General features: G+C 35.8%; 1 protein-coding gene and 1 pseudogene across 1 annotated transcript; both read left to right on the top strand.

The window, feature by feature from the left end:
• The first annotated feature begins 2954 nt into the window (after nucleotides 1–2954).
• On the top strand, nucleotides 2955–7511 carry LOC108987532 (annotated as a pseudogene).
• Nucleotides 7512–20933: 13422 nt separating this feature from the next.
• Nucleotides 20934–26181, top strand: LOC109019065 (disease resistance protein RUN1). Its single transcript, XM_035690769.1, has 5 exons — nucleotides 20934–21463; nucleotides 22855–23959; nucleotides 24115–24186; nucleotides 24507–25475; nucleotides 25573–26181. Exons 1-5 carry the CDS (start codon nucleotides 20934–20936, stop codon nucleotides 26179–26181), a joined length of 3285 nt encoding a protein of 1094 aa, XP_035546662.1.
• Nucleotides 26182–27525: the final 1344 nt, after the last annotated feature.

Below are 27525 nucleotides of genomic sequence, written 5' to 3'. Positions count from 1 at the left end.
ATTAAATCACTAACACGAGCATCAATATTGGGATGATTACTGGTTGTGATTATTCTCCTGCTCGGGGAATTGGGCAGCCAATGATCCCTCCAAATCTTCACTTTTTCACCACTTGCAATGCGCCATAGATGACCAGCCTGGATAATAGGTTGGGACTCATATATGCTACGCCACACCAGATTTCACTTTTCACATTCAAACTATATATCACCATTTTTGAAGTTTCAAATATAAATTACGAAAAAACCGAATTTGTACCCTAATTAAGAAATAGCATATATTCCCAAATATGTCAAGTGGCACATTCTTGACAATAATTTTAAGAGTATTGGTACACACAACATATTTTCACAACATATTTTTAACAATGTTGTAAGATGTGAATATTTTTGTAAAGTAATGTTACTTTTATAAAGTATTTTATAAAATTACCCCTCATTTAACATATTATTGTGAAATATGTTATAAAAAATATTGTGTATAAATCATTTTTCTAATTTTAAATAGAAGGTACAGAGTAAAACGTATGTGTACTTTATTTTCATGTGTTTATTAAAATCTTTCATTAGGAAAATTAAAATCTCCTACAATTTTTTTTATCCAAACACTTTTTACCATTCACAAAAAGATAGACATACTTCATTTGTTAGGTTCACGTACTATTTAATATATATATATATATATATATTATATCTTAATATATATATATATATTTATCTATATATATAAAGTGACTATCTAATAGAAAATCTTGTTTTAACGATTTTTTATTGTTTTCTGTTAAAGTTAACACCGTTTGTCTATAAGTATATTATTGAAGTGCAGTAATTAATTATACAGGTCAAGAAAAGTGGATTGTGGAGATTAAGAAAAATGCAATAATTAATTATTGTGCCTTAAAAAGATCAAACTGCAACTCATCACGCATATGCACATGTATGTATGTATATGATCATGATGAATTTCGTGTCCAATTAAATTCTATCTATCTATCCTAGAAGAAATGTTGTACGTACTTGAAATATTGCACCGTTTTCAATACACGAACCTATAGAATTAATTCAAGAATATATAGCTATATTTATCCAGAAGTTCCGTACCAAATTCCGCTATAATAACTTATTACAGCGTGATTTTCCTTCTTTTACTGGCATGAGCGACTTAAAAGTACCACTCAACAAATTTTCCTTCATAAAGCTGTAATATTTTGTGATTATAAAACTTGAATCTCGTTGTACGTCTACTCTATGGTCATCCATTGCTTTCGATGCTCACGGATTATGATATAAATGTTCAATAAATTCTATAGATCAGTCTAATTAATTAAAGTCGTGTCAATAAATCCTTTGTTCATGAGTTTCTTAAATTCAGACAAAAACTAATTAAACATATCGTTTTCAATACTTCAAAATCATATAACTAATTTTGGAATGTAACACTGGTATCATAGCGTGTAATTATTTATAAATTATATAAATATTATATTATTATTTAATTAATTGAAAATATTGCATCTTTATTAATAAAAAATTAGTTCTTAATAAAAAAATTTAAATATAAACTAAGTAAACATGCATTGCATGTTGTTTTTACCTAGTATTATAATAAGTGGTTATCTAATTGCTATAATAATTTTTATTGTTTTTCCGTTAGTTTCTTGTTTTTCCGTTTATATTGTAATTAACTCCGTTACTTGTAATTAAGTCCATTACTTACCCTTCTAGTGCACCCATTATTGAGACCAACCATGCAACGGAGACGTACATACTCAACGAGAGTGGAGGAGCGACGCGAAGAACTGGGAGGTGGAGAAGATTACGTCGGGGAGGTGGCGGCTGAATACTGAGAGAGAGAGTGATGAGAGAGAGACCAACTAATAAAAGAGAGAGATTACGGGAGGGAAGAAAGCACGGCGTGAGGGAAAGAGGGAACTCATTGTGAGATCGTGAGAGGTGTGCAACGGAGATGAGTGATGGTGGCAAGCGGCTGAACAGTAGAGAGAAAGAGAGTGATGAGTGAGAGAGCGCACACAGAGAGAGAAATGCTTTGGGTGGCTGAAACTTTCCCAATGAAGGAAGAAGAAGCAGCGGCACCGCGCGACGGAGGTTAAGTTTATGGTACTTCCAAGCTCGGCTAAGAATGGTGGGCAAAAAGTTTGAAATCAACGGTGGTCGATCTCTAACAGGTTTGAGTTTATGGTTTGCTCTGTTTCGGGAGTGGGAAAATAGGGGATAATGGGCTGAGGAAAAAGCTGTGAAGTTACTGGGCTTTCCGCCGTCGTCTAGCCACCATCGGGCAGCCCAACTCCTTCGCGTCAATTCCCCCATGGTGCCTCTATTTTTCCTGGGGTAAGCCTCTGCCACACGCGTCTTCTTCTTCTCTGTAGCGTAGCCACACCAGAATGCTTAGGGCTTCAGCCTTCAGTTTTCAGAATGACAAGAATGCCCTTAAAGCCCACGGGCTTAACTTGTTTTAGACTTAAACGTTTTATGATAAAGTTTTAACAAAGTGTGTTAAAAATAGTATTTTCGTGGGCTTTAATTCCCACAAGTTAGTTTTTAAAATGAGCTTTGTTTTGAATCGGGTTGGTGAATTTTTTTAGTGCAATTGGGTTTGAATTAACTAGTTTATCATTGAAAGCCATATGGTTTGAATTAACTAGGTTTGTTTTAATGGTTACTTATTCGCTAAACTTGCATTAATTGATGGTCTGTTTTAATTTTATACTGTTGCACTTTCTACTTTATGAACAAATTATAATTACTTTGTATATTTATTTAGTGTGGTGGTAATATTTATTATGGTGGCAATGATGCTATTTTTATTTGTCTATGTTATTCTAATGTATATTGAATTTAATTTTGAACTAATCTTTTTGTTTTCTAATGTATCTAAATATGTAATTATTAAACAACGTCAATATGCTTTTAAGTATTGGGAGAAAGCGTACACGCATGGTGGGGATCTTTGGAATTGACAGAATTGGTAAGACGACTATTGCCAAAGCGACGTATAATCTCATTGCTGATCAGTTTGAAGGTAGCTGCTTTCTTGCAAATGTTAGAGAAACTTCTAAATGAGAACTTGGTCTCATTCGATTGCAAGAGACAATTCTTTATGAGATAATAGGAAATTCATGTTTGAAGATTCGCAATGTTGATCAAGGAATCGATGTGATAAAATAGAGGCTTTGTCGTAAAAAGATTCTTTTAATTCTTGATGATGTGGATCATTCGAACCAATTAGAAAAATTATATGAAAGATGTGATTGGTTTGGATTAGGAAGTCGAATCATCATAACAACAAGGGATCAACATCTACTAACTCAGCATAATGTTTATTTGACACATAATATGAAGGAATTGGGTCATGATGAAGCTCTTAAGCTCCCTAGCCTATATGCCTTCAAGAATGTTAGACCTAATGAAGGTTTTGTAGAACTCACAAAACTTGCACTACATCATGCTGGGGGTCTTCCACTAGCTTTAATAGTGGTAGGCTCAAATCTATATGACAAAGATGTATATTATTGGAAAAGTACAAAAGGATTCTGGAAGAAAATATCCAAGAAGTACTCAAAATAACTTACGATGGATTAGATGAGTATGCGTAGAAGATTTTACTTGACATTGCATGTTTTTTCAGAGGAGAGAAAAGAGAATATGTCATTAAAATACTGGACAACTATGGTTTTTTTTCCAGATTCTGGTATAAAAAATCTCATTGATAAATGCCTCATAACTATTAATAGACATGACTAGTTGATGATGCATGATTTACTTGAAGATATGGGTAGAGAAATTGTTCGAAAAGAATCACCCAAAGAACCTGGTAGACGCAGTAGGTTATGGTTTCATGAAGATGTTCGATACGTACTTGAAGAAAATATGGTAAGATTTACTTCCAAAATACTAGTTATTTTATTTCATTATTATTTATTTTTATTCAAGTGAAGCTACTAGGAAATTAATTAAAAGAAACGGATGCAGATATATACACACATATACTCCACATTAAAATGCCTTCAATGTTTTAATAGATACTTCTATTAAGAAGAATAAATAAAATCACCAAAACCAGTTTCCCTTTACCCCATCTGTTAAGTGGGGGCAACATAATATGACTTATCTCTTTATACTTTTTTTTTTGTATGAATTGAGTAACAGGTAAAAAGAAGATAAGTTACATAGATTTGACATTCGACTGTGATCACTTACTTCAGGACATTTCAATAATAAATATAAGATTCTCTATTTTATAATCTAAAAACAGCAACATATAAAGAAAGATATAGTTTAAGTTTGTTTCCTTTTATGAAATTGAAATGTACATATATATATATATATTTTATCAAAACAAAACTTATAATTTTAGCAACCGTTGAACTATAGAGAATTTTATCTTTAATTTTGATAGCACACTTATGCCTTCTCTCCCTAGGGCACAAAGCAAATTGAAGGCATATTGATCGATTTGCCTAGAGACGATCGAATGATATGCTTGAGTCCCATGGTGTTTACAAAGATGAAAAGGCTTAGATTATTTATAAACCGCAATGCACGCTTTTGCGGCAAATTAAATTCTCTCTAATGAGTTAAGATTTATTGATTGGCCTCATTATCCTTTACATTCTCTACCATCTAATTTTCATGGAGAGAAACTTGTTGATTTTAGGATGCCCAGAAATTTGATTAAGAAGATAGATGAGGGCTTATTCTTTAAGGTATGATAGTTATTTTCTTCCTTGAAATTATGCTACAAACTTCCTTCAAGCTAGCTAATATTTTCTTTCCCATTAGTTTTCTTCCTTCTTATTAAACAGAACTTGATGGCTATAGATTTCCATGGTTGTGAATTGTTAACAAAAATTTCGAATCTTTCATCATCCTCAAGTCTAAAGGAATTGATTCTCGATGATTGTAGAAATTTAGTTGAGATTCATGATTCAGTTGGGTTCCTTGACAAGCTCGTAAAACTGAGTCTTGGTGGATGCTCTAACCTAGTGTAACGCCCTGATCCTGAAGGTCCGAAGAGTTAGCTCTTAATAAATAATATCAACTATAAAATCCAGAAAACTCCATAAAATGTTAATTCATTTAATCAACCCAAATATCTATGTTACTTCATGGGGACAACAAACAAATTCTCAATAACATACTAAAAACTCTCCAAAAATTCGAAAATATTCTTAACTCATCAAATGAAAATAATCGAAAATAAATTAATTTACTAACTACAACTCTCAAATAAGCACTTGTACCCTCAGACACTTATTCCACTACAATCATCATACATTGCTAAAACTTCCTACACTTGTTCTCCAGCTGAACCACAAAAATTATCTGAAATTATTTGGAGATAAGGGGTGAGTTATCAACAACTCAGTTAGTAGATGACATATACTAGTGTGTAAACATGAGCATTTACAGAGTTCAGAATGCAGAACAAAATATTTTCTTTCAAAATGCAGAACAAAATATTTTCTTTCAAAATGCAGAATCAGAGTATTTGTTTTCAAAATTCAGCGTCAGAACATGTTATCAAAAATATCAAAGCGAAAGTTTGAAAATATTCATAATCAAAATCCATTTGGCATAGCATAAACTGAAACATCACATCTTATCTTATCGTATCAGAACAAATACCATGTTTAATCCCCGTGGTAGGGTTGTGCAAATCCAAGTAGCTAATCGAGCAGAAACAGAATGTGAATCTTCCCCTTATTCATTCTCGGAGCCCCAAGTGTGCACATAGGAAAGACCACGTAGAAAACCATTTTGTTTTCAAAGTGAGTGCACTACAAATAGAAAAGTTTGTATCAACCCGAATAGAGACCACATTTTTACACTCGTGATAAAGTCAGAATGGAACAGAAACAGAAATAGAATGTTATGCCAGAGGTTTTCAGTAATCACATCATATTAGAGTATAAAATATCTTCAGAACAGAACGGAATCAGATCACAAAAACATAATTTATGTACAAAATTACATATGCGCTCTCTTTTGCACAGTTCAAAAAATGAATGTAAAAAATAAGCTCATGTCTACACCAGTCATACCAGAAAAATGCTTCATTCTTAAACAGAATCTCATGAGTAATGCAAAACAAATAATTGAGGTAGTTCAATTTTATTTTCATAACAAAATATGCATACTTCTCAAAAATCAACCTCAGCCTATTTTATTTTTATGCAAAGTTTAGCATAGGAATCTTGCTTACCTGGACTTCTTAGCTTTTCAAAACTTTCCTCAAAATGCTGAACAACTATTAATCGTCACCTATAACATAATAACGTAATTTTCATAAATTTCCAATCGAACACATATTTCAATATTTAAGCCTAAGATGCTAACATAACATATTTTAATTCTTCAAAAACCTAACTTCACGTAATCTTAAAATATTGTCACATTTTTTAAATTCATCAATGTCCCAATAATCAGTCCGAACAAAACACAAAATCTAACTTATTTACTAATGAGTTAGACAAAGCAAAAATACCATTTAATTAAAATAGACTTAATTAGTCTCTCTTTAAAGAGTTCAAAATAAAAGTCTTGCACTACATTGTACTTCTAAAAATATATTAAGAAATATAATAATACTAATACCATATTACAAATCTTTATTATTATCATTATAAAATCATGTATTTTCTTAAGTAAAATTAAACCAAGACCATTTATTAAAAACATAACCCATTTAAACATAACCCAAAAAGACCTCTCATCCGAAAACATAAATCTGGGAACTACACTAACGGTAAACTGGTAAGTACCCAACCATTAGGTTAAAACTTTCCATATATATAATATATATATTATGTATGTATATATAATTTAGAAGAATAAACCAGATGAACAAACACAAGGGATTAACACTCAGTATGCAGTGGCAGGAGCTTACCCAAGGGAAACCGAGGCACGCGTGGAGGGGTAAGGCTCGAAGGGGCTGGCTGGAGGGACCGAGGTGGCGTGACAGAAGAGCAGGAGTGCGGTGGAGACTCCGTCACCACTCTATCGAGCTAGGCTGAGCACGAGCGAAAGAAAAAGGGTGGTGAGAGAGAGAGAGGGCAGAAAGAAAGGAGCAAGTAAACCGAGAGAGATGCTCATCGTGAGGGGTTGCTACTGGCTGAGGTAGCTTGTGGGTGTCCAGCGTCCTTTTCCGTGCAAGTGGTGACAGCTTAGAGCGGCTGGCGAGGTACGGTTGTCCGATGGTAAGAACTCTCTGTTTTGAGTGAGAAAAACAGAGATATGGCGCTCTGCTTTTTGGTGGTGTAAACATAGGTGGTGTTTTACACGGAGAGGGTGGTGGCATACGACTGGAGTGGTGGTTTGATGGGAGGCTTCTACGGCAGTGCTGCTGTCTTCGCGCTGCACTGCGGTGCAGTGCGTGATCTGTGCAGCGGCGCCACGGGATATATTGTGTTGCGTTACGGGCTTGGCTCGTTTGTGGCAGTGGTTGGGGGCGCTGCAAGGTTGCCTTGTGGGGGAGGGCTCACGGTGTAGAGGAGAAGTGAGCTACGGAGGGGAAGAGGTTGGGCAGTGGGTCTATGGGTTGTGTGAGTGAGGTGTTGGACTTGTGGAGGTGATCACCATGGCTTGCAGAGGTGCGGGAAACTAACCTTTGGGCAATGGCTAGCGACGACTTCTTTGAGATAAATATGTGTATATATAGAGGTGATTGAAAACCCTAGATGAGAACAAAAAAAAAAAAAGACGGGAGATGTGCTTGAGAGACGTGCATGGCACAATTACAGGGGTGAAGACGTGCAAAGTGTGGAGTCTGGAAATTGATTCACATGGGATTGGGTTTTGGTGCAAGGTTTGGGCCTTTGGGTGATCGGCTAGGTCACATTTTTTAAAAAATAATTTGGGCCCACGGTTTGAATAGTGAAGGAAATTTATAAAATGCTCTTTCCTGAATTTTGGACCCCGACTCAAATAAATAAAAATCCAACTTGTTTAAAAAAATTATCTCCACCCATAAAATAATATTCAAAAAATTTTCACTAGCCTTTTCATATACTTAACCCAAAAAAGAAAAAAAAAGGCTTGGCGCTAGGCTCGGGTGTTACACCCAGAGAGTTTGCCAAGAAGCTCCATGTTGAGATCTCTAAAACAATTAACCTTGAAGGTTGTCCAAGCCTTCAAAAATTTCCTGAAATCTAGTGTGAAATGGGACATTTAAAGACGGTCCTTTTAAATGAAACTGTAATAGAGGAGCTGCCTTCATCCATCAGCTACCTCTCAGGTCTCCAAGAGTTATCTCTAAAAGACTGCAAAAGTCTTAAGCTTCTCCCAGGTAGTATTTTTTAGTTGCAACATCTAGAGGAGCTTTGGGTAAATGATTGTCCAAATGTTGTAAACTTTGGCTAAGAGGAGAGGAATAATCGACAACTCATGCCATTTCCTATGTCTACAACGTTGGCTTCAACGAACATTTCAAGCAATTCCAGTGATATTGATTGTTTCTCGATGGCATTTCCGTCGCTGGCGCATTTGAATCTTCTCAACTGTCCCTTATCAGAATCAAATTTATTTAGGACATTTAATTACTCGACCACATTGTGAGAGTTGTATCTATTTGTGGTTTACATTTGATAGTGATCCAATCATGAAAGCAATCTTCAAGAGTTGTGGAATCCATGTGATATTCAAGCATGAAAAGAATGTAAAAGATCATGTAGTAGATCCAATGGATGGCATTCAACTTTCTAAGAGACGTTGAGCTGAATGTCAACATAACAAGGATCCTTATGACGATTAGTACTCTCAACAAAGGAGGCATTTTGGGTTTGGAGGAGGTACTTTACTTGATGATGATTTCAATGAAGACTTGGATTTAATGCATTGACTTGGATTGTTATGCAACAAGGGTGGTAGTAAGTGCTAGCTGGGGGTTTATATCATGAATGATGAGTACATGGAGATATGAAAAATTGATGCAAACCCAAATTGAAATGGGACCAGGTCCAAATCCTACTTGATTGCGCCAAACTATCTTAAGAAGGTGAATCTATACAAATATGACAAGACAACTGAATCTTCATTGGATTGGCAATATTAGTTGTTTTGAGAACTTTTTGCATTCTTAGGAAATTTATTGTTTTAAGTTTTGGAACTATTCTGATTTCGATTTTGACCAAATTATTGGTAGAAATATTGTTTACTTATACATTTAATTTTTCAAGTAATAACTTAGATTTTCCCTTTTTGAAAAAATTATCATAATTCAGAATTTTGAATCTATTTAAACCTTGTGGGCTTCATGAAATAATTTTGAATTTTACCCGGCCAACGATCGTGATTCGAGCTTCGATACGATGTTCATCATGGTTATCCATAGAATAAATAATAAATAAGCAAATAAAAATAAATAAAGGAAAACACATAAATTTACGTGGTTAGGCAAAATACCTACCCCACTGGTTGTTTGGGGGCTAAATCCACTATAATGGGTGATTTTACAATTTCTCATAGCTCACATATCTCACAATACAATTGAGGAATTTATGGAAGTTCTTTTGTAGTTGCTATGTGTGGTAGAGTTTGTACGTAGGGAGTTTCTGTGGAGAGCATCTCTAGAGAGCTTATGGAGAGTTCATCAGATTTGTGGGGGATCTCCTTATTATATAGATGTCTATTTCTTTGGAGTGATTTAGTCCAACTTACATTGTGAAACCTTTTACTTTTAGAAGTCTGAATCTCTTTCCTTTTAAGAGTCTGTGTACCTTTCCTCTTAAGAGAGTTTGAGTCAACTTGTCTTATCTATTCTTGGCGTTATCTCTTAGCTAAATTATAGACTGCTGATTTGACCCCTACAGATGCTTGCGATTTTAAAGGGTGATTAGCTGGACAACAAGGCATTGAGAATCTTCAACTTAATAATCTGCAAAATAAATTTGAAAATTGGTTATTGGTTTCCTGTTTGGTCCCTGGTTTCTATTTGTTTTGTCCTAAGTGGTAAGGAGCTCAACTTGGAGAGACAGACAATATATGTACTCGACCGCAGTAGGTGTGAGCACGGAGCTCTAATTTGGCGGGAGATGTACTTGACCACATTAGGTGTGAGCGCAAAGCTCTGCTTTAGTAGGAGATGTACTCGATAACATTAGGTGTGAGCGTGGAGCTTGGTTTTGAGTTTGTTTACTTGTGTGGATGTTTGCCTGAGAGATTGTTTATTGTCGGCGAATAGTGCATATTTTCATGATTGTTTTTTTGTGAGTATTTTCGTGATTGTTTTCGCTATTGTTGGCAGTAGTGGATTTTCTAGCCCTAGGTGTAAATTGTCGTTGGTGTTCCCATTTTGGAGTTGATGTTGTAGTTTGTTTGCAGTAACCCACACTCAAGTGGTCAAGAAGCCTGTCGACTCTCTGGGTCCATCTTAGGCAGTTGCCGAGGGAAACCTACCCAAGGCAGCTTTGGAGCTCAGAGGCTCATTCCCGAAGGTAATCCACTGGGGCTAGTTGTGGCACGAGTGTAAACACTCAACGTTTGCTGGAGATGATGTTGTGCTTGTATTGCTGTCTAGGTGAGAAGACCTGTTGGGCGCTTGGGAGGTTGGGTGGTCCTTGACCTTTCCTGCCTGATGGCTTGTCACGAGGGAGGTTGGGCACTCTGATGACTTATCCTGCTTGCTGACTCTCGACGAGGTGTCAGTGGGGTCGAGTGGTCCTTGACCATTCTCTTTTTCTTTGGCACCACGAGTCTTTCGACTCATCATTGGGGTTTAAGGGTCTGTTGACCTCCGCGCCATTTTTCCTAGGCACCGCGTTTGGACTCGTCATTGGTATTTAAGGATTGTGTGGTCTCTTGACCTCCGAAACCTTTTTTCTAGGCACCGTGAGTCTTTAAAATCGTCATTGGTGTTTAAGGATTGCATGGTCTGTTGACCTCTACGCCCTTTGTTGTGGCGTGAGTCTTTAGACTCATCATTGGTGTTTAAGGGTCGCGTGGTGTCTTGACCTATGCGCCCTTTTTCTTGGGCACCACAAGTTTTTAACTTATCATTGGTGTATGGAGGATGCTCGATTGCACTATTGTGGCAGGAGGTTGAGTTTGACCTCCTTTAGAGGTTTTCACTGAAATCAAAATTGGTTAGTGTAATACAAATTATAAGTTTGAGATTTGTAAACCTAAGCCATTCTGCTAGAGTGTGGTAAAGGCTGGTGATGCACAGGCGATACCTACGAGCGGCCATGCTTTAGCACTGATGAAGGCCCAGGATGCCTGCAATCGATACCAAGCAGTCTATTATGATGCAAATAGATTAAGAAGCCTAGGAGGGGCTTTTGTAGCCGATGTTCCGTACCATGCAAGCGATTTCTAAGAAGTATATTCCTGAGGCGTGTAGCCACTCAGATTCTTGTGGAACCTCAAGGAGTTTCTTGGGGAAACCTCTAAAAACCAAATTTATTAGCATAAATAAAACTAAAATCTCAAGTTTGAAAGAGACAAACTAGGATGATTTAGTCGATGCTTCGATCTCTTTTGTAGCGGTGATGATTGTCCGTATTGTAATGATGATTTTTTTTTTTCGCATATCCCTTTGGCTTTGCTTGTATGAACTGGAACTCATGGGTGAGCCTAGACGCTTGAGCAATTAAAGTGCACTATTCTTATCTCCATGTTCCTGCTCATTCGCTTCGAAAGAAATTATTTAATTTATAAAAAATTTTGTTCCCCTGTGATGGTTGGATCCATCGCCTTTCACCTACTCCATCAAATGCTCTTTCTCGGCACGATTAGTTGCTCGTAGGCATCATCTAAACTCTTTCTCACCATGGTTATTTGCTTGTCATCTTTGCCAGCCACAATCAATTGCCCTACATGCGTCATCGCCCGCCATGGGTAGTGAACTGCTTGGCGAGGTTGTTGCTCGTCGAAAGGCACTTCACGTTGGTTGCCATAGCTCGGCCATAAGTGCATCAGGTGAGGCTTGTTACTACATGCTCGTTGCCCACTAGAAATGCTGCGTGCTTGTTGTCTGCCACAAGGGTGGCGAGCTGGGAGGAGTGAGGTTATTCCTTGCCTCTGTGGTAGCCCGCCTACAACAAAAATAATTTTCATCGGTCTGTGGCTTCTCGTGGCAGGAATGTGGTGCCCACATTGCCATGTAGTTGCTTGCGAAATACACCTCCTATGGTGGTTGGATCTGTTGCCTTTCACTTACTCCATCATATGCTCTTTCTAGCCATAATCAGTTGCTTGAGGGCATCATCTAACCTTTTTCTCTAAGTGGTTATTTGCTCATCATCTTTGTCCGCCATGCTCTTTCTCACTATGGTTATTTGCTCGTCATCTTTACCCGCCACAATCAATTGCCCACCATGCATCATCGCTCGCCATGGGCAGTGAACTGCTTGGCGAGGTTGTTGCTCACTGCAAGGTGCTTCACGTTAGTCTCCATAGCTTGGCGAGAAGTTGCACCAGGTGAGGCTTGTTACTACATGCTCGTTGCCCATTGGAGGAGAGTGATGTCGTTCCTTGCCTCTATGGGAGCTCGCTTGCAATAGAAATGGTCGTCATCGGTCTATGGCTTCTCGTGGTGGGAATGTGGGTGCCCATGTCGCCGGGTAGTCGCTTGTGAAATAGAACTTATGTGGTGTGCACATTGCTCGCTACAAGGAGACGGCTAGCGACGGTCCTGTTGGCCCACAAATACCTGCCTTAGGCAGTGTGCATGGTGTGGGCGAGTTTGTAGTCAGCTTCTGGGTCGTGGAGTGTCATAACGGTGGCAGAACCCACCGAAGACCCAGACGGAAGTTACTGGTGGCTTCAAGTGGCGGCGCGCAAGCTTCACACAATGTGTGATGGATAGTGAAGCCGATGGCTTCCTAGTGAGTCACTCCGATGAGGTGTCGGTAGCAAACTCCCACAGGATTCGCTTGGATATCCAGCCACCGCGATGAGGAGGTGGCGTGGTCACACTGCCCGTCACGAGGGTCACTGAGTGCATGGCGGCATGCACCCATCGTTAGCGTGCTTGTTGTGCATTTGCATGGGTGTGCCTTACGTGCATGGTATTTTCCTCCCATGCACAGTGCACATCCCACGTGCGCGGCACATGCAATGTATTTGCACATATTTTTTTTTCTTTTCCTTCTTTTTGTAGCAAAAATAGTAATGAAATAAAATGACAAGCAAACATTTAATTTGAGAGAAAACTTATTTGGCTCGTTGGAGATGATCCCGTGAATTGGGGAATCATCCTACTCCCATTTCTAGTGCAAAGAATAAGAAATTGATGTCACAGATGGCGCCAACTGTTAATGGCTAAAATTGCACAATAGGCCGGAATGGAGGAAAGAATCATCCCTGGCCAACGATCATGCAGATTCGGGCTTCGATACAGTGTTCTTCACGTTCATCAATAAAAGAAATAATAAATAAGCAATTAAAAATAAATAAAGAGAGACACAAAAATTTATGTGGTTTGGCATAATGCCTACGTCCACGGATTGTTTGAGGGTGAAATCTACTATAATGGATGATTTTACTATCTCTCATGGCTCACATATCTCACAAATACAATTGAGGAATTTAGGAAATATCTTTTGTAGTTGTTATGAGTGGTAGAGTTTGTACGTAGCGAGCTTTTGTGGAGAGCCTCTCTAGAGAGCTCGTGGAGAGTTCGTTAGATTTGTGAGGGTTTCCTCATTTTATAGAGGGCTATTTTCTTGTAGTACTGATTGAGTCAAACTTAACCTTATCTATTAGTTAAATTATATGCTGCTAATTTGATCATACACGGTACAAGTTTGAAAGCACGTAGAAAGACTTTTAGCAAACAATAAACAACTCTCAACGTCAGTAGACTTTTTTTCTTTTTCACATATGATTTAGATCAGATTTAGAGACTTTTACCAAACAATTAGATTCGGTGGGAGTAGGACGGGAATCAAAGTCTACTTGCTTTATAGCGATTTACTATAGTCAATGAAAGGACCCATAAACCGTATAACGCGTGTAATGTGGATTCTTCGGAATCAAAGTCTAATTGCATTATAAAATTAACAAGATATTAAATTAGGGAAATAATATTTACAATGATAAAGTACGCATGAGGCTTGCACAACTTGTAAGTGTATCTAGTATACTAGGTTTGGCCAATAATCTGTATTTTTCATTATAATTGAATTCGTTTGGCAGCTTAAACTAGGTTCCATTTTAGGTAGATTTCAGCCTTAATCAAAATAGGTAACGTGCATGTCCTAATATTATCAATACTATGCTTTAAAGAGGACTCAAACCTTCACGCTCAATTGCACTAGATTTTGAGTCACGCATGTCTATCATTGCATCACCAAGGCATCTCAAAGATAACTCGTAGCCTTATTGGGTCAAATAAAATCGATCAATTTGTTCTAAGAGTTAGCTGAAGTATTTGAAAATCAAACTCATCAATCTTTTCTCCACCTTTGTCAACTATTCTATACTGCATCACACTAAATTTATATGTCATATTCATATATAAAAAATAAAAGAAAAAAGAATTCAACCCAGAATCCGGGTTTTAAACCCGAGTTCCGGTCCGGGTGTATCCGGATTCTCGGGCCAGAACTTGGATGAACAGTCGGCATAAGGATGCAGGTATAGCACCTCATGGCATGATTGCTGCTAGCTAGAAGCGTTACACTGGAGTTGTTTAAGTGTTTCTTTCCAATTTATCTTTCTATATATGATGATCCTTTGCATATTCGAATGTTTGAATAAGAAAACTAAAATTTTTTATACAGCAGGTAGGGTATGGGGACCCGATCCTCTGGTATCTTTCATGAGAAATAAACAAATACCATAGACTAGTACTAGACCATTGACATAACTAAACTTTAATAATTAATTAGTTTATAAGTTATATTATATGAATGTGAAAGTTTGAAAAATAATATATATATATATAAATAAAATCATTGTTTTATATAATATATATATGCATGAAAGCTCGAGCAATATTGACTTCATTAATTTAATTTAGTCTTCCATTAATTCATGCGACCAAGTACTTGTATTATTATCTTCTTCTTATTTATTTTATTTATTTTTCTAATTTTATGTGCGTATGATGCAACGCTGAAGTTGCCAAGAAACTACGTAGTTCCTCACATCATTGGGAATTTATATATTTTTATTAAATTTATCTCCTGATCATGATTTGTTAGTGCAAGTTAATCCCGGTTTAATTAACTTTGTGCCGACAAATAAGAAATTATATATATATATATATAATGATGAACTAAAAGAACTACCTACAACATCGATCATTCTGTCAAAATAAATGAAATCTTCCAAATTTTGAATACATTTTTGCCAAAAAAAAATTTTGATTTTACAACTTGCTAGTAATTTCTGGTTTTGGAATACAAAATTGCAACCGCTTAAAAGACCTTTTTTTTTTCAGTCCCATAAATATATATATATATATATATATATAGACACACACACATACTTACAGGAGGATAATATGTCAATATCCTAATTAATTTCACACACACACATGTACATGATATATATTGACTCAGATACTGCTAGGAAGTTGCCAAATGAGTTTCTCATCTTTCTTTGAGCAGTCCATATCCTTCGTGTAATAACTTCATGTAAGGAAGCTCTAGCTAACTCGCATGCGCTCTCTAAACTCTATCCCTTCTCTCTAAACTCCCCAAAATTTTAGAATATGCTCGAGGGGGTGGGAGCTTAGGCTCATTCCCCCTGACTCCTTCCCTCCCCCTCTCTGTTTTCTTTTTGTATAGTGTTTAGGTTTTGTTTTTTTTCCAGGTCAAATAAAGGGAGAATCGCTGATCGAGACTTTTCAGCACCCAATAGCAAACACGCGTCCCACCAGGGGGTTGCCCACCTGCCAATCTACACGACCACCAAAAGCGGCCCCAACCGGAGTGGAGCGTAGCCAGCATGCGCGGGTCGAAAAATTCGGAGCTCGCCGGCGTGTGGCCCTCACGCGCCACCAAGGAGCCCTCTGCCGTGCAATGCACGGCTACTCCAGAACCGGTGACTCTAATCTCCCAACATCGACTGTTTTTTTTCCCCCCAATATCCTTTTTGTGCACTGTTTTTTCCTTTTTATAGTGTTTTCACAATGTAGTTTATTTTATGCCCTGTTTTTATTTTCAAGAAAACAAAATTTCAAAAACGTAGTGCCTTCGGACTAAGGTCCGAAGGGTGTTGTCCCCCCTCCGCTTAGGCGGTGATGACGGGGTTGGTTTTTCTCTATACTCTGATTAGTCAGGTATGGAGTTTTGTTACTTGATTACTGCAACTTCTGTCGTGGACAGATTTGTGCTATCTCTTAGATTTCGGTCTTTAGAAATTTGCCGTCTGGACTAGACCATGTCAGTCACGAAAGTTTACTGGGAAACTACTAACGTTTGTAATTGGTTTATTTTTTAAGTCAACTTTGTATGTCTGAGATCTGTTGTTATATATAAAAAAAAAAACTAACTCGCATTCACGCAGCACAACGTACGATCACATTTAACTTCACTTAATTTTGTGGACAAGTTGCCTGATCATTGATTATTCTTTAAATCACTAATGCATCTGACCAACTTGTTTAATTTTGCTTTTTTAATGATGCAATGCAGCATCGACTGGATGATCTGGATGATCTCCTTTTTAAGTAATTAGCTAGAATTGTTCTAAATCTATATCTAGCAAGCAGAACTCAGCCAACTTACATGTGCAATGACTATATAAGGAGATTTTCCCCAATTTACAAGTCCATTGGACTTTGACTCGATTCCTAACCCTAGGATTCAAACTTGCCTATGAAGTAAGTGGCCTACAAGAAAAAGTAAACAATAATGGCTGATGGAACGGACATGCCTAACGTCGCTCAGCCACACTACGCTCATGGAGACTTATAAGCGGCAGAATGGGAAAGAGAGAGAACCTTTGATCTTCTGACATGAGTACATTGATAGATCACCGAAAATACCAATAAAGTAAAGTAAATCAGGGAACTAAGCAGCATTAATGACACCATTACTTGATAGGTCCCAAACACAGATAATATATATATATATATATATTTGTGCTAAGATAAATTGTTCTCTTCGGGTGAGAATGTACCACAGGTTTGACTTAACTTTTTGGATGCCTTTCATTAAGAATTCACGTATGCTTAAATAGCAGAGTTATCTACCTTGCACCTCGAAATAAAAGGAAACGTGTGGACTAAGAACCGAAAACAATGCTCGTCCAACAGAGCATGAAACAGAGCATAAAAACAAAATGAAACTAATGGAAAGGAAATAACGTTAAATGCGTAACTACTGAAGACCCCTTCATGCGCTTCGTGCGTAAACTCCAACTGGCCACGACCCAGTCTCGCCGCATGCATTCTTCACGTACTAGATCATCCCAAATATTTGGGATTTGGTTTACGGGACCTTGATGAGCGACGTGGCCTATCATTACCCATGTTACACGCCACATCAATGATAACATTTCAGAAGCACATTGCATTAAGGAATCTGACAAAAGGAATAATAAAAGGACACAGACTCCATGGGGGCAGACATGTTCTGTCCCCCCCATGGGGGCAACTTCCAGGTACGAGAAATCCTCTCTGATCCCTACACTATTTCATTATTTACAAACTTCCAAAAGACGACACTAACTTTGGCATTGGAGACTCCTTGGCCCTAAGGCCACCCTCTCCCAATGTCGTTCTTCTCTATTTTCCCAGGCCCAGTTCTCAAGACCTAAATTGCTGAAACTTGGCGTAAAGGCATACGAAACACGATGTTAACAGTGGCGCCGTCTGTGGGATCCTGGTAGATATTGAGTGTACTTTGTATGCCTGCGACAACACGTTCCAGACAACTCGGAAGCTCACCAATAGTGCTGGCGAACATGAAAGCTGACAACGAGAAAGCCGGGCTCATAGAATTGAAGGAGGAGACGCCGTAGAAGAGAGGCGGGAACATACCCAAGAAGGGATGCCTCCAATGCGGGGTGAACACGGTATGCCCTACGATGGTTGACTGCACCTTGCCGCTACCGCCCGTCTGTGCCCCAACGGAAGGCAAAATCCGAGATGAGTAGGGACTCAGAAAGGTGGAACCAAATGAGTCGTTGGAGTTTGTTTCCTTAAAATCGGATTAGGTCTCGTTTGGATTCAAGATGAGTGCGGTGAAATTTCTTCTCCTCATTTAAGCTCATCATCGATTTAGGTCTCATTTAGATTTGAGATGAGATGATTTTAGATAAGTTGAATAAAATATTATTGGAATATTATTTTTTAATATTATTATTATTTTGAGATTTGAAAAAGTTGAATTATTTATTATATTTTGTTCAAAAATTTGAAAAATTTATAATAATGAAATGAGATGAATTCTCAATCCAAACCGGGACTTAATGTTCAAGTAAATTTGTTTTGCATAAAGATCACACTTGACAAGATCAGTTTCTAACTGATGGTGGTACTTTATGTACATGCATGGTATTTTGGGGGTAGCGAAGAAAACAAATAACAAAATAATTTAATTTTGATTTAGGAAGAAGCTTTTTAAAAAATTTTTAATACATGTTTATGTAGTGTATTTTAAGTAGATATTTATTTAATCAGCAACATATATTAGAGGTGACAAAAAGTAAAAGGAAGATATATAGAGTAGTCTTTCCCCTTATTTAAGAGCATGTAGCACGAGACCGTCCCGATAAGAACAAAAATATGTTTTTATTTCTTTTGATTTTTTTTTATTTTTTTTATATTCTCAAACATTTTTTTTTTAAAAAAAATACAACATCACTAAAAAGTATTTTCTTAATTATTAAGTAAAAAAAAAAAATTATCTGATCCAATCGGGACCCAACATTCGATGACTCTAACATTTTTGTTGATTTAGATTGCGTTTAGATGTTGAACTGAGCTGAGCTCTTTATAAATAGTAGTGAGTTGAGATGGTTGAATGAGTTTGATAGGGTCTACTTAAGATGAGTTTAAAATGTGTTTGGATGTTAAAATGAGTGTAGATATATTTATAGAAAGTTGTAAAAGAAATAGATCCCATCATTATTTTTTACTGTTCACCTGACAAGAAAAATCGAAATAGTCTGCTCTTCCGGCGCCAAATACAGCAAAGAAAAAAAATTTACATTTGCGTGCCCTACAGCCATTCATGCCAACGAAAACAATGGTCAAAGACTCAAAACGTAGAGCTGGAGCAGCCATTGGGTTTTTTTTTTTTTTTTCATTTTCATAGTATTTACAATTTCTTTTTATTTCAAGTTTCTTTTTTCATATTACTTTTTTTTTTAATTTTTTTTATTCGTTTTCTTTCATTTGTTTTTTTTCACAAGAATCACTGGCAGACGAAGCCAGCAATCATTGCAAAGTCAGGGATGGGTTACGTACATCGATCTACAGTATAAAACTAGTTGAATGCTTATATGAATGTAAACTTAGCTCAACGTACGTTTGGTTGGATGGCAGATGAGGTCTCAAAGTGAATTGAGCTAAGCTACTTCTAACATAACATCCAAACGAGTCTTAAAAGTTTGGGTACCAAGAATATCTCAAGTATTTTCAACATTAGCTCTATTACTATTTATTACTTTATTATTATTTTTCACATATTTTTTATTATTATTTAATATTTTATTATTATTATTTTTATTACTATTTTCAAATATTTTAAACACTTTTAAAATATTCTCATCACTACTAATCCATTAAATAGATTAAAAAAAAAAAATGTTGACCTCGAGACAAGGCCCACCGCCATGGGTAAAAGAGAATTTTTTTCGCGTCACTTGTCACGTATAGGTCACGACTTCTAAGGTTATATTTCGAATACAAACTAACTTTAGTCCATTTCAAATTAATTATTAATTAATTATTAATGAGATTTAATAGATTTTCAATATCTTATAAAAAAAGATAAATTTATCTCAACTTATTTAATAATTTTAAACACATATCTCAACTTATTTAGATTTAAATACATATCAATAAAACCTACAAAATACTACTATTTATAAATCAACGACTCAAGTCATCTAAGATCATCTCAGTATCTAAACCTAGCCTAAGGACAAGTTTGAGAAATGAAACTTGTATTGAGATAATTTGAATGTTTTATGAAATTTTGAAAAATGAAAGATAAAAAATTAAATAAAAAATATTATAAAGTTAAAATATTACTATAATATAATTTTTTAATATATATTATTTTTATTTAAAGATTTGAAAAAATTAAATTATTTTTCATTTAAAAATTTTAAAAAATTATAATAATTAATTTGAAAGTGTTTACGAGTCTTAGCTCACCAACGTTATTATTATGCATGAACTTCAATCCGACTTCAAAGCATTTATGGAATCTGTCAAGAAAGTTTTCATAATGATATATACTATCACTCAAACTATTACAACTTGACATTTTTATAGATTTATATTTGGCCGAATGTGATCACTATAATAAAAAAAAAAAAAATTAAGACAAATTGAACTGTACGTTTTAGTCAAATTTATTAGGTCATGACTTAGGAGTACTCAGGACCTCTTTTCTTGACTTTTTAATATTAAAGCAATCTAGTTCAGCATTCTGGACACGCAAATAAAAAGATCAGGATATTCCCATGTAAATTATAACAAATAAAAATATCAGGAAGTTCCCATGCATTGTTTTAGATGTATCAAATGCTTCTTTTACTGTCTGAAAAGGCAGAATTAGGAGCTTCTTTTAACTGCAATATTAATTAATTAATTAATTAATTATGCCAATTCAAATGACAACCTTTTATTCTGATCTTTTCATTTTTCTTAATTTCCATATATATTATGCAATATTGCGGAAGTTTCCAAGAAGTTGCTGATCCTCATGCAACGCGGTCTCGACTTCTTTAAACTTATATAAGGAGCTCAATCATTCCATCTCTAATTACTTATACTTTACATGCAAAATGACTTCTTCCATCGCCTTCCCAGGAGTGCTTTCCACTCCCTCCTCCTCCTCATATTCCTCTTCTTTAACCTATCAATGGAGTTACGATGTATTTTTGAGCTTTCGAGGTGAAGATACCCGTAATAATTTTACTGCTCATCTTTACAGTGCTTTGCGTCAAAAGGGAATTAACACTTACATAGATGACGAGCTTAGAAGAGGAGAAGAAATTTCATCGACACTTGTCAAGGCCATTGAAGGCTCAAGGATTTCAATCATTGTATTTTCTGAAAACTATGCATCATCCACATGGTGTTTGGAAGAGCTAATAAAGATCCTAGAGTGTAAGGAATCAAAGCAACAAACGGTTCTACCGGTGTTTTACAAAGTTGAGCCATCAACAGTACGCCATCAAAAAAATAGTTTTGAAGAAGCATTGGCTAAACATGCAGAAGACAAGTTCAATGATGGTGCTGTGAAGGTTCGGAGGTGGAAGACAGCCCTGAAACAAGTGGCCAATTTATCTGGTTGGCAATTAGGGATAAACGGGTACTACTAATAACTCTTATCCCTCCATCAATGCATATAATTTCAGTTTTGATATGAATATATATTATGTGCTTGCATTATAATTGAATTGAGACTAAGCTTCAACAACTTTTATTTCTTTCTGTATCTTTTTTTATTTTATAAACAAACTTTCATTAATAAAGAAGTCAGTACATAGCAGCTTGATCAAACCAAAGGGCATGACCTACAAAACCTGGGACAAATTCCCACCACATAACAATGTCATCAACATTCCAAGCAAAACGTGCCAAATTATGAGCTACCATATTCCCATCCCTTTAAACATGTTGCACTTGCAATTTTGGAAAATGCCTCATCAATTCCCGAGCATCCTTGATCAGATTTCCATTTGGAGATAAAGACTCTTGAGTACCTTGTAACTCTTGAACCAAAGATAAGCAGTCTGTCTCTACCACCAGATTTGGAATACCGAGTAGTAGACAAAGTTGTAAACCTCTTAGCACAGCTATCAGTTCAATAGTAATTAATTTGAAAAACTAAGAAATTTGACATACAATATTACAAAAGTTACTTAAAATTATAAAATACTAATGAAAGCCATATTCTGAGACTAAGATGCCACTGTTGTATATCGATGTCAAGTTGGACGAGAATATTACCAAATTACTAATTCTTAAATATAATAATCTACTTTAGGATTATTTTCTATATTTTAAATAAAGCAATCGACGGCCAACTTTAAGTAACAACATTTTTCACACTCAAACTACGGCTTTATTTATTTATTTATTTTACACCATAAATTAAAAAAAAAAAAATCTAATTTCTACCGGCCTAAGAAATTGCATATATTTAACAATTGAATTGGTCAAGCGCCACATTCTTGATACACACACACACATGATACATAGTCAAATTAAATTGGATGGTATACAAATTAAATAAAAATTATCTGTACTTTAGATTAATTCAAATCAATACCTTTTGAAGCTTATGGTATAAATAAAAATGATATGTTTTTAACAAATAAATGTTACCGAAAAAACATTTTCTGCAACGATTAAAGAAAACAGTGAACAAAGAATGACAACATATATATGGCTTTGCTTCTCCACTATTTTCAAAGTTCCATGTCTTGAATTTGATAAAGACGATCTCTGCACTTTCTTCACCACCTATAATGCGAATTATTAAACTTTCCAAATTCACAAGTTTTTAAGAGTACTTCATGTTAGTTCAAATGTTAGGGATCATTTTCCTACATTTAGTACTTAACTTGTGGTCAACCCGTAGGAGGATTGGGATTCCTGTCGACAACGATTGAATTGTGACTAAATCATGTTCCCATGTCTTTTGATGTGAGGAAGTCAAATTCATGATTTTTTTTTTATATCATTTTGCATTGGTAGGAACGAATCTAAATTTATCCAAGAGATTGTTGAAGAGGTCTCAAGAATAGTACTAAATCGTATTAACTTGCATGTTGCCGATCATCCAGTGGGAATAAAGTCTCGTGTAAAAGATATTAATATGCTTTTATGTATTGAGATGAATGATACACGCATGATAGGGATCTTTGGCATTGGTGGAATTGGTAAGACAACTATTGCAAAAGTGATGTATAACCTCATTGCTGATCAGTTTGAAGGGAGTTGTTTTCTTGCAAATGTTAGAGAAACTTTCAATCCAGATAAGGGTGGTCACATCCAATTGCAAGAGAAAATTCTTTCTGAGATCCTAAAAGATCCAAGTTTAAAGGTTGGTCATGTTGATCGAGGAATCAGTTTGATAAAGGAGAGACTTTGTTGTAAAAAAGTTCTTTTAGTTCTTGATGATGTGGACCATTTATACCAATTAGAGAAATTATGTGGAAGTTGTGATTGGTTTGGTTTAGGAAGTAGAATCATCATAACAACAAGAGATGAGCATCTACTAGTTAAGCATAATGTTGGTTTGAAATATCCCATGAATGAATTGGATTTCGGTGACGCTTTTAAGCTCTTTACTTGGCATGCCTTCAAAGCTGACAAACCTGATGATGGTTTTGTGGAACTCACAAAACTTGTATTGCAATATGCTGGTGGCCTTCCCCTCGCTTTAACAGTGGTAGGCTCGAATCTACGTGGAAGAGATATATGTTATTGGAAAACCGAATTGGAAAAGTACAAAAAAGTCCCAGAGAAAAAGATCCAAGAAATACTCAAAATAAGTTATGATGGATTAGATTATTATGAGCAAAAGATTTTCCTTGACATTGCATGTTTTTTCAAAGGAGATGACAAGAAATATGTGACTAAAATACTGGACGGTTGTGGTTTTTTTCCCGATGCTGGTATTAGAAACCTCATGGATAAATGTCTCATAACTGTTGATGAATATGACCAATTGAGGATGCATGAGTTACTTGAAGATATGGGCAAAGAAATTATTCGTGAAAAATCACCTGAAAAACCTGGGAGACGAAGTAGGTTATGGTTTCATGAAGATGTTCGTTATGTACTTGAAGAAAATACGGTAAGATTCACTTTAAAAATATATTTGTATTTCTGATTGTTTTTTTCTCAATTGACGCTACTATTAAAAAAGAAAAACTTATAATTTTACAAGTGTTGAACTATAGGGAATTTATCTTCGATTTTTGTTTGAACACATTTACATTCTCTCACTAGGGTACAGAGCAAATTGAAGGCATATTGATAGACCTGCCTCGAGGGGACCGCATTATACGCTTGAGTCCCAAGGTGTTTAAAAAGATGAAAAAACTCAGAATATTTATAAATCGCAATGCAAGTTTTTGTGGCGGATTGAGTTATCTCTCTAATGAGTTAAGAGTTATTGATTGGCCCAAATGTCCTTTCCAGTCCTTGCCATATAATTTTCATGGAGAGAAACTACTTGTTTTAAGAATGGATAGAAGCATGATTAGAGAGATCATACACGTGAGATTGTTAACTAAGGTACACATTTTTATTTTCAATATGTTGATATGTCTTCCTTTAAGGTATGCTGCAAATTTCCTTTAATAGCTAATATATTTCCTATATTTTCTTCTCTTTTACAGAACTTAACAAGTATGAATTTTCGTGAATGTGAATACTTGACAAAAATATCGGATCTTTCAAGGTGCTCAAATTTAAAGGAGTTGATTCTTGATGGATGTAAAAATTTAGTTGAGGTTCATGATTCTGTTGGATTTCTGGATAGGCTTGTTGAATTGAGTTTTGATCAATGTTCTAGCCTAAAGAATTTGCCAAGAAGCTTCAAATTGAGATCTCTAGAATTACTTAAACTTAAAGGATGTACAAGCCTTGAAAAATTTCCTGAAATTGAGTGTGAAATGGAACATTTGAAGCGTCTTTGGTTAGAAAGCACCGTAATAGAAGAGCTACCTTCATCCATTACATACCTCACTGGGCTCAAACAGTTATATATGTATGGGTGCAAAAGCCTTGTGCGTCTTCCAATAAACATTTTTCAGTTGGAACGTCTAGAGAGTGTTGGTGTTGCTAGTTGTCCAAAATTTGGAAAGAAGGTGAGGCATAATGGGCAATCCATGCCATGTACACAGGAAAATGAAATTTCACCAGGTACGAAATTGCTCTCATTGCTTCCTCCAGTTATGAGTGCAAGTATTTCGAAAGTGGAATGTTTCTCAATACCATTTCCATCTATGGTGTTGTTACCAGAATCAAATTTATTTAGGACATTTAATTTATCATCTAGTTTGAGGACTTTAATTCTATCTGAGAGTGGTATTGTTAGCCTTCCTTTATGCATAAAAGAATTTGTTGGATTGTCTCACCTTTATTTGGAAGACTGCAAGCAACTTGAAGAAATTCTACAACTTCCACCAAATATAGAAAAGATTAATGCTCGTGGGTGCATGTTATTGGAACGCTTTCCTCATGTATCCGCAGAATCTTCATTTGGTACACCTGACTTAAAACGGCTAAGATGGATTGACTTATCCAATTGCAATAAAATACATGTGAATGTAGGAAATCATGCACCAAATCCACTATTGATTCAGGTATACATGTCTCTATTTCTCTAACTTCTATCTATTAATTGGTATGCCTTATTTGATAACTTGTATAATTTATTTATTTTTATACTTGGTTTAATAGGAACGCTTTGAGAGCAAAACTTCAAGTAGGATTATATATCCTGGAAGTAAGGTTCCGGAGTGGTTCAAGTATCGCAAGGAGACTACTTCATATAGTAATTATTGTGAAGTAGACATTGATAATGCGCCACTGCGTACTCATGAGATGGTGGCATTAGTTTTGTGTTTTGTTGTGGGACCTATTCCGGTGGGATTAGAAACTATTACTGTCTCGATAAGCGGCCAGCCGAGTAGACATCATATGTGGCTAACTCCTTCAATAGACCAACATCTTGTATGGCTACAATACATAACTTCAAATTCTATTGAGATACAACGAAGGTACAAGGAAGGGAATTCGAACAATATGAGGTTTACATTTGAAAGTTATTCAAAAGAAGCAATCTTAAAAAGTGTCGGAGTCCATCTAATATACAAGAATGACGATTTTATGGATCGTATTCGACTTTCAAAGAGATATCGAGATGATGGTGATCATAACTTGGAGCTTGAGTGGAACCCACAACAGAAGAGGCAATCTTCAACCTCGAGCGTTATGGATTTGGAGGATACTGATGATGATTTAATTAATGAAGATTTGGATTTAGAAATTCAAGTTGGGTATGCATAGTCATAGATAAGACTGACCTTTCGCAGCATGGGTGGTGGTGGGTGGGTTTTGTATCATGTACGTTGATGAGTGCAACATGGAGAGATGAGATATCCACATATTTCCTTGAATCTCTCCTTATTTTGTTAGTGCAATTTCGTTCCTAGCTGTTTAACTTTATCCCAATTTCATTTTCAATGCAAGTCAAAATAAACAAAATCTTCCAAATTCTGAATAGATTAATGGTGCTTAGACTCAATGTGAGTGATGTTTAATTTCTTTGTGGATCTCTGGCAACAAATCTCGAGTGGATATTGAGGCGGGAGGGATGCTTATGGCTCTAAGCAAACTGGAGCATGAAGTGAATGATCATCAGGTGCGTAGTACAAATTTAAGCTTTAGCAATGATGAGAGGATTGTAGATGGCAATTGGCAAGATGTAAATTGGGGAGATAATTGCATTTAATTCAGCTTCTATATTAATCTATGTACTAGTAGTAGAGATGTGGTAAATGAGGTTAGAAAGTTACAATAATGTTTCAAAAGCTTTGATCAGGTGAGTCATATATATCATGTATGTAGACAAGGTAGTTAATGAAGCTGAACTAGCAAGATGTATTGCAAAGTTCTTGAATGCATATGTAATTTGTTTGAGATTTATTAATTATTATTATGAAAAGCTACTCATTGAGGATAGTTATGGCATTCAGATGTGTTTGAGAATGGGAAGCTTTTCTTGCAACTAGGAGATTTGGGCTAAAAAACCAAAAAACCTCCCAAGTTTTTACATAATTAAAACAATCTATATGTTAAGTTTTGCAAATGATTATCCCATCTTGATAAGCTAGACTATGACTACGATCGTTCATTCCTCATCCTTCAGTCAAAAAAAAAATGAAAAAGAAAAGAAAGCGGTAATGAAATGCTTCGAAAGGAGAATTTCCATGATAAAAACTAAAAAGAAAGAAAAGCAAAGTATTTATAGTGTAACGCCCCGGTTCTGGAGGTCTGGAAAGTTAGCTCTTAATACTTAATATCAATTCCAATACCACAACTATAAAATCTAGAAAATTCCATAAAATATTAATTCAATTGTTCAACCCAAATATCCATGTTCATTCATAAGGACAACAAAGAAATTCTTAATAAAATAAATTAAAAACTCCCCAAGGACTCGAAAATATCCTTAACTCATCATATCAAAATAATCAAAAATAAATAATTTACTAACTATGACTCTCAAATAAGTACTTGCACCATCGGACACTTATTCCCCTATGAGCATCAAACCTCTCTAACACTGCCTACTCTTGCTCTCCACCAGAACCATCAAGATTATGTAAAAAAAAATTAGAGATAAGGGGT

This window comes from Juglans regia, chromosome 6 (genome assembly GCF_001411555.2).
Source record: "Juglans regia cultivar Chandler chromosome 6, Walnut 2.0, whole genome shotgun sequence".
Lineage (NCBI taxonomy): Eukaryota > Viridiplantae > Streptophyta > Magnoliopsida > Fagales > Juglandaceae > Juglans > Juglans regia.
The sequence above is the reverse complement of the archived record's forward strand: the minus strand, read 5'-3'. Positions and strand labels throughout refer to the sequence as shown.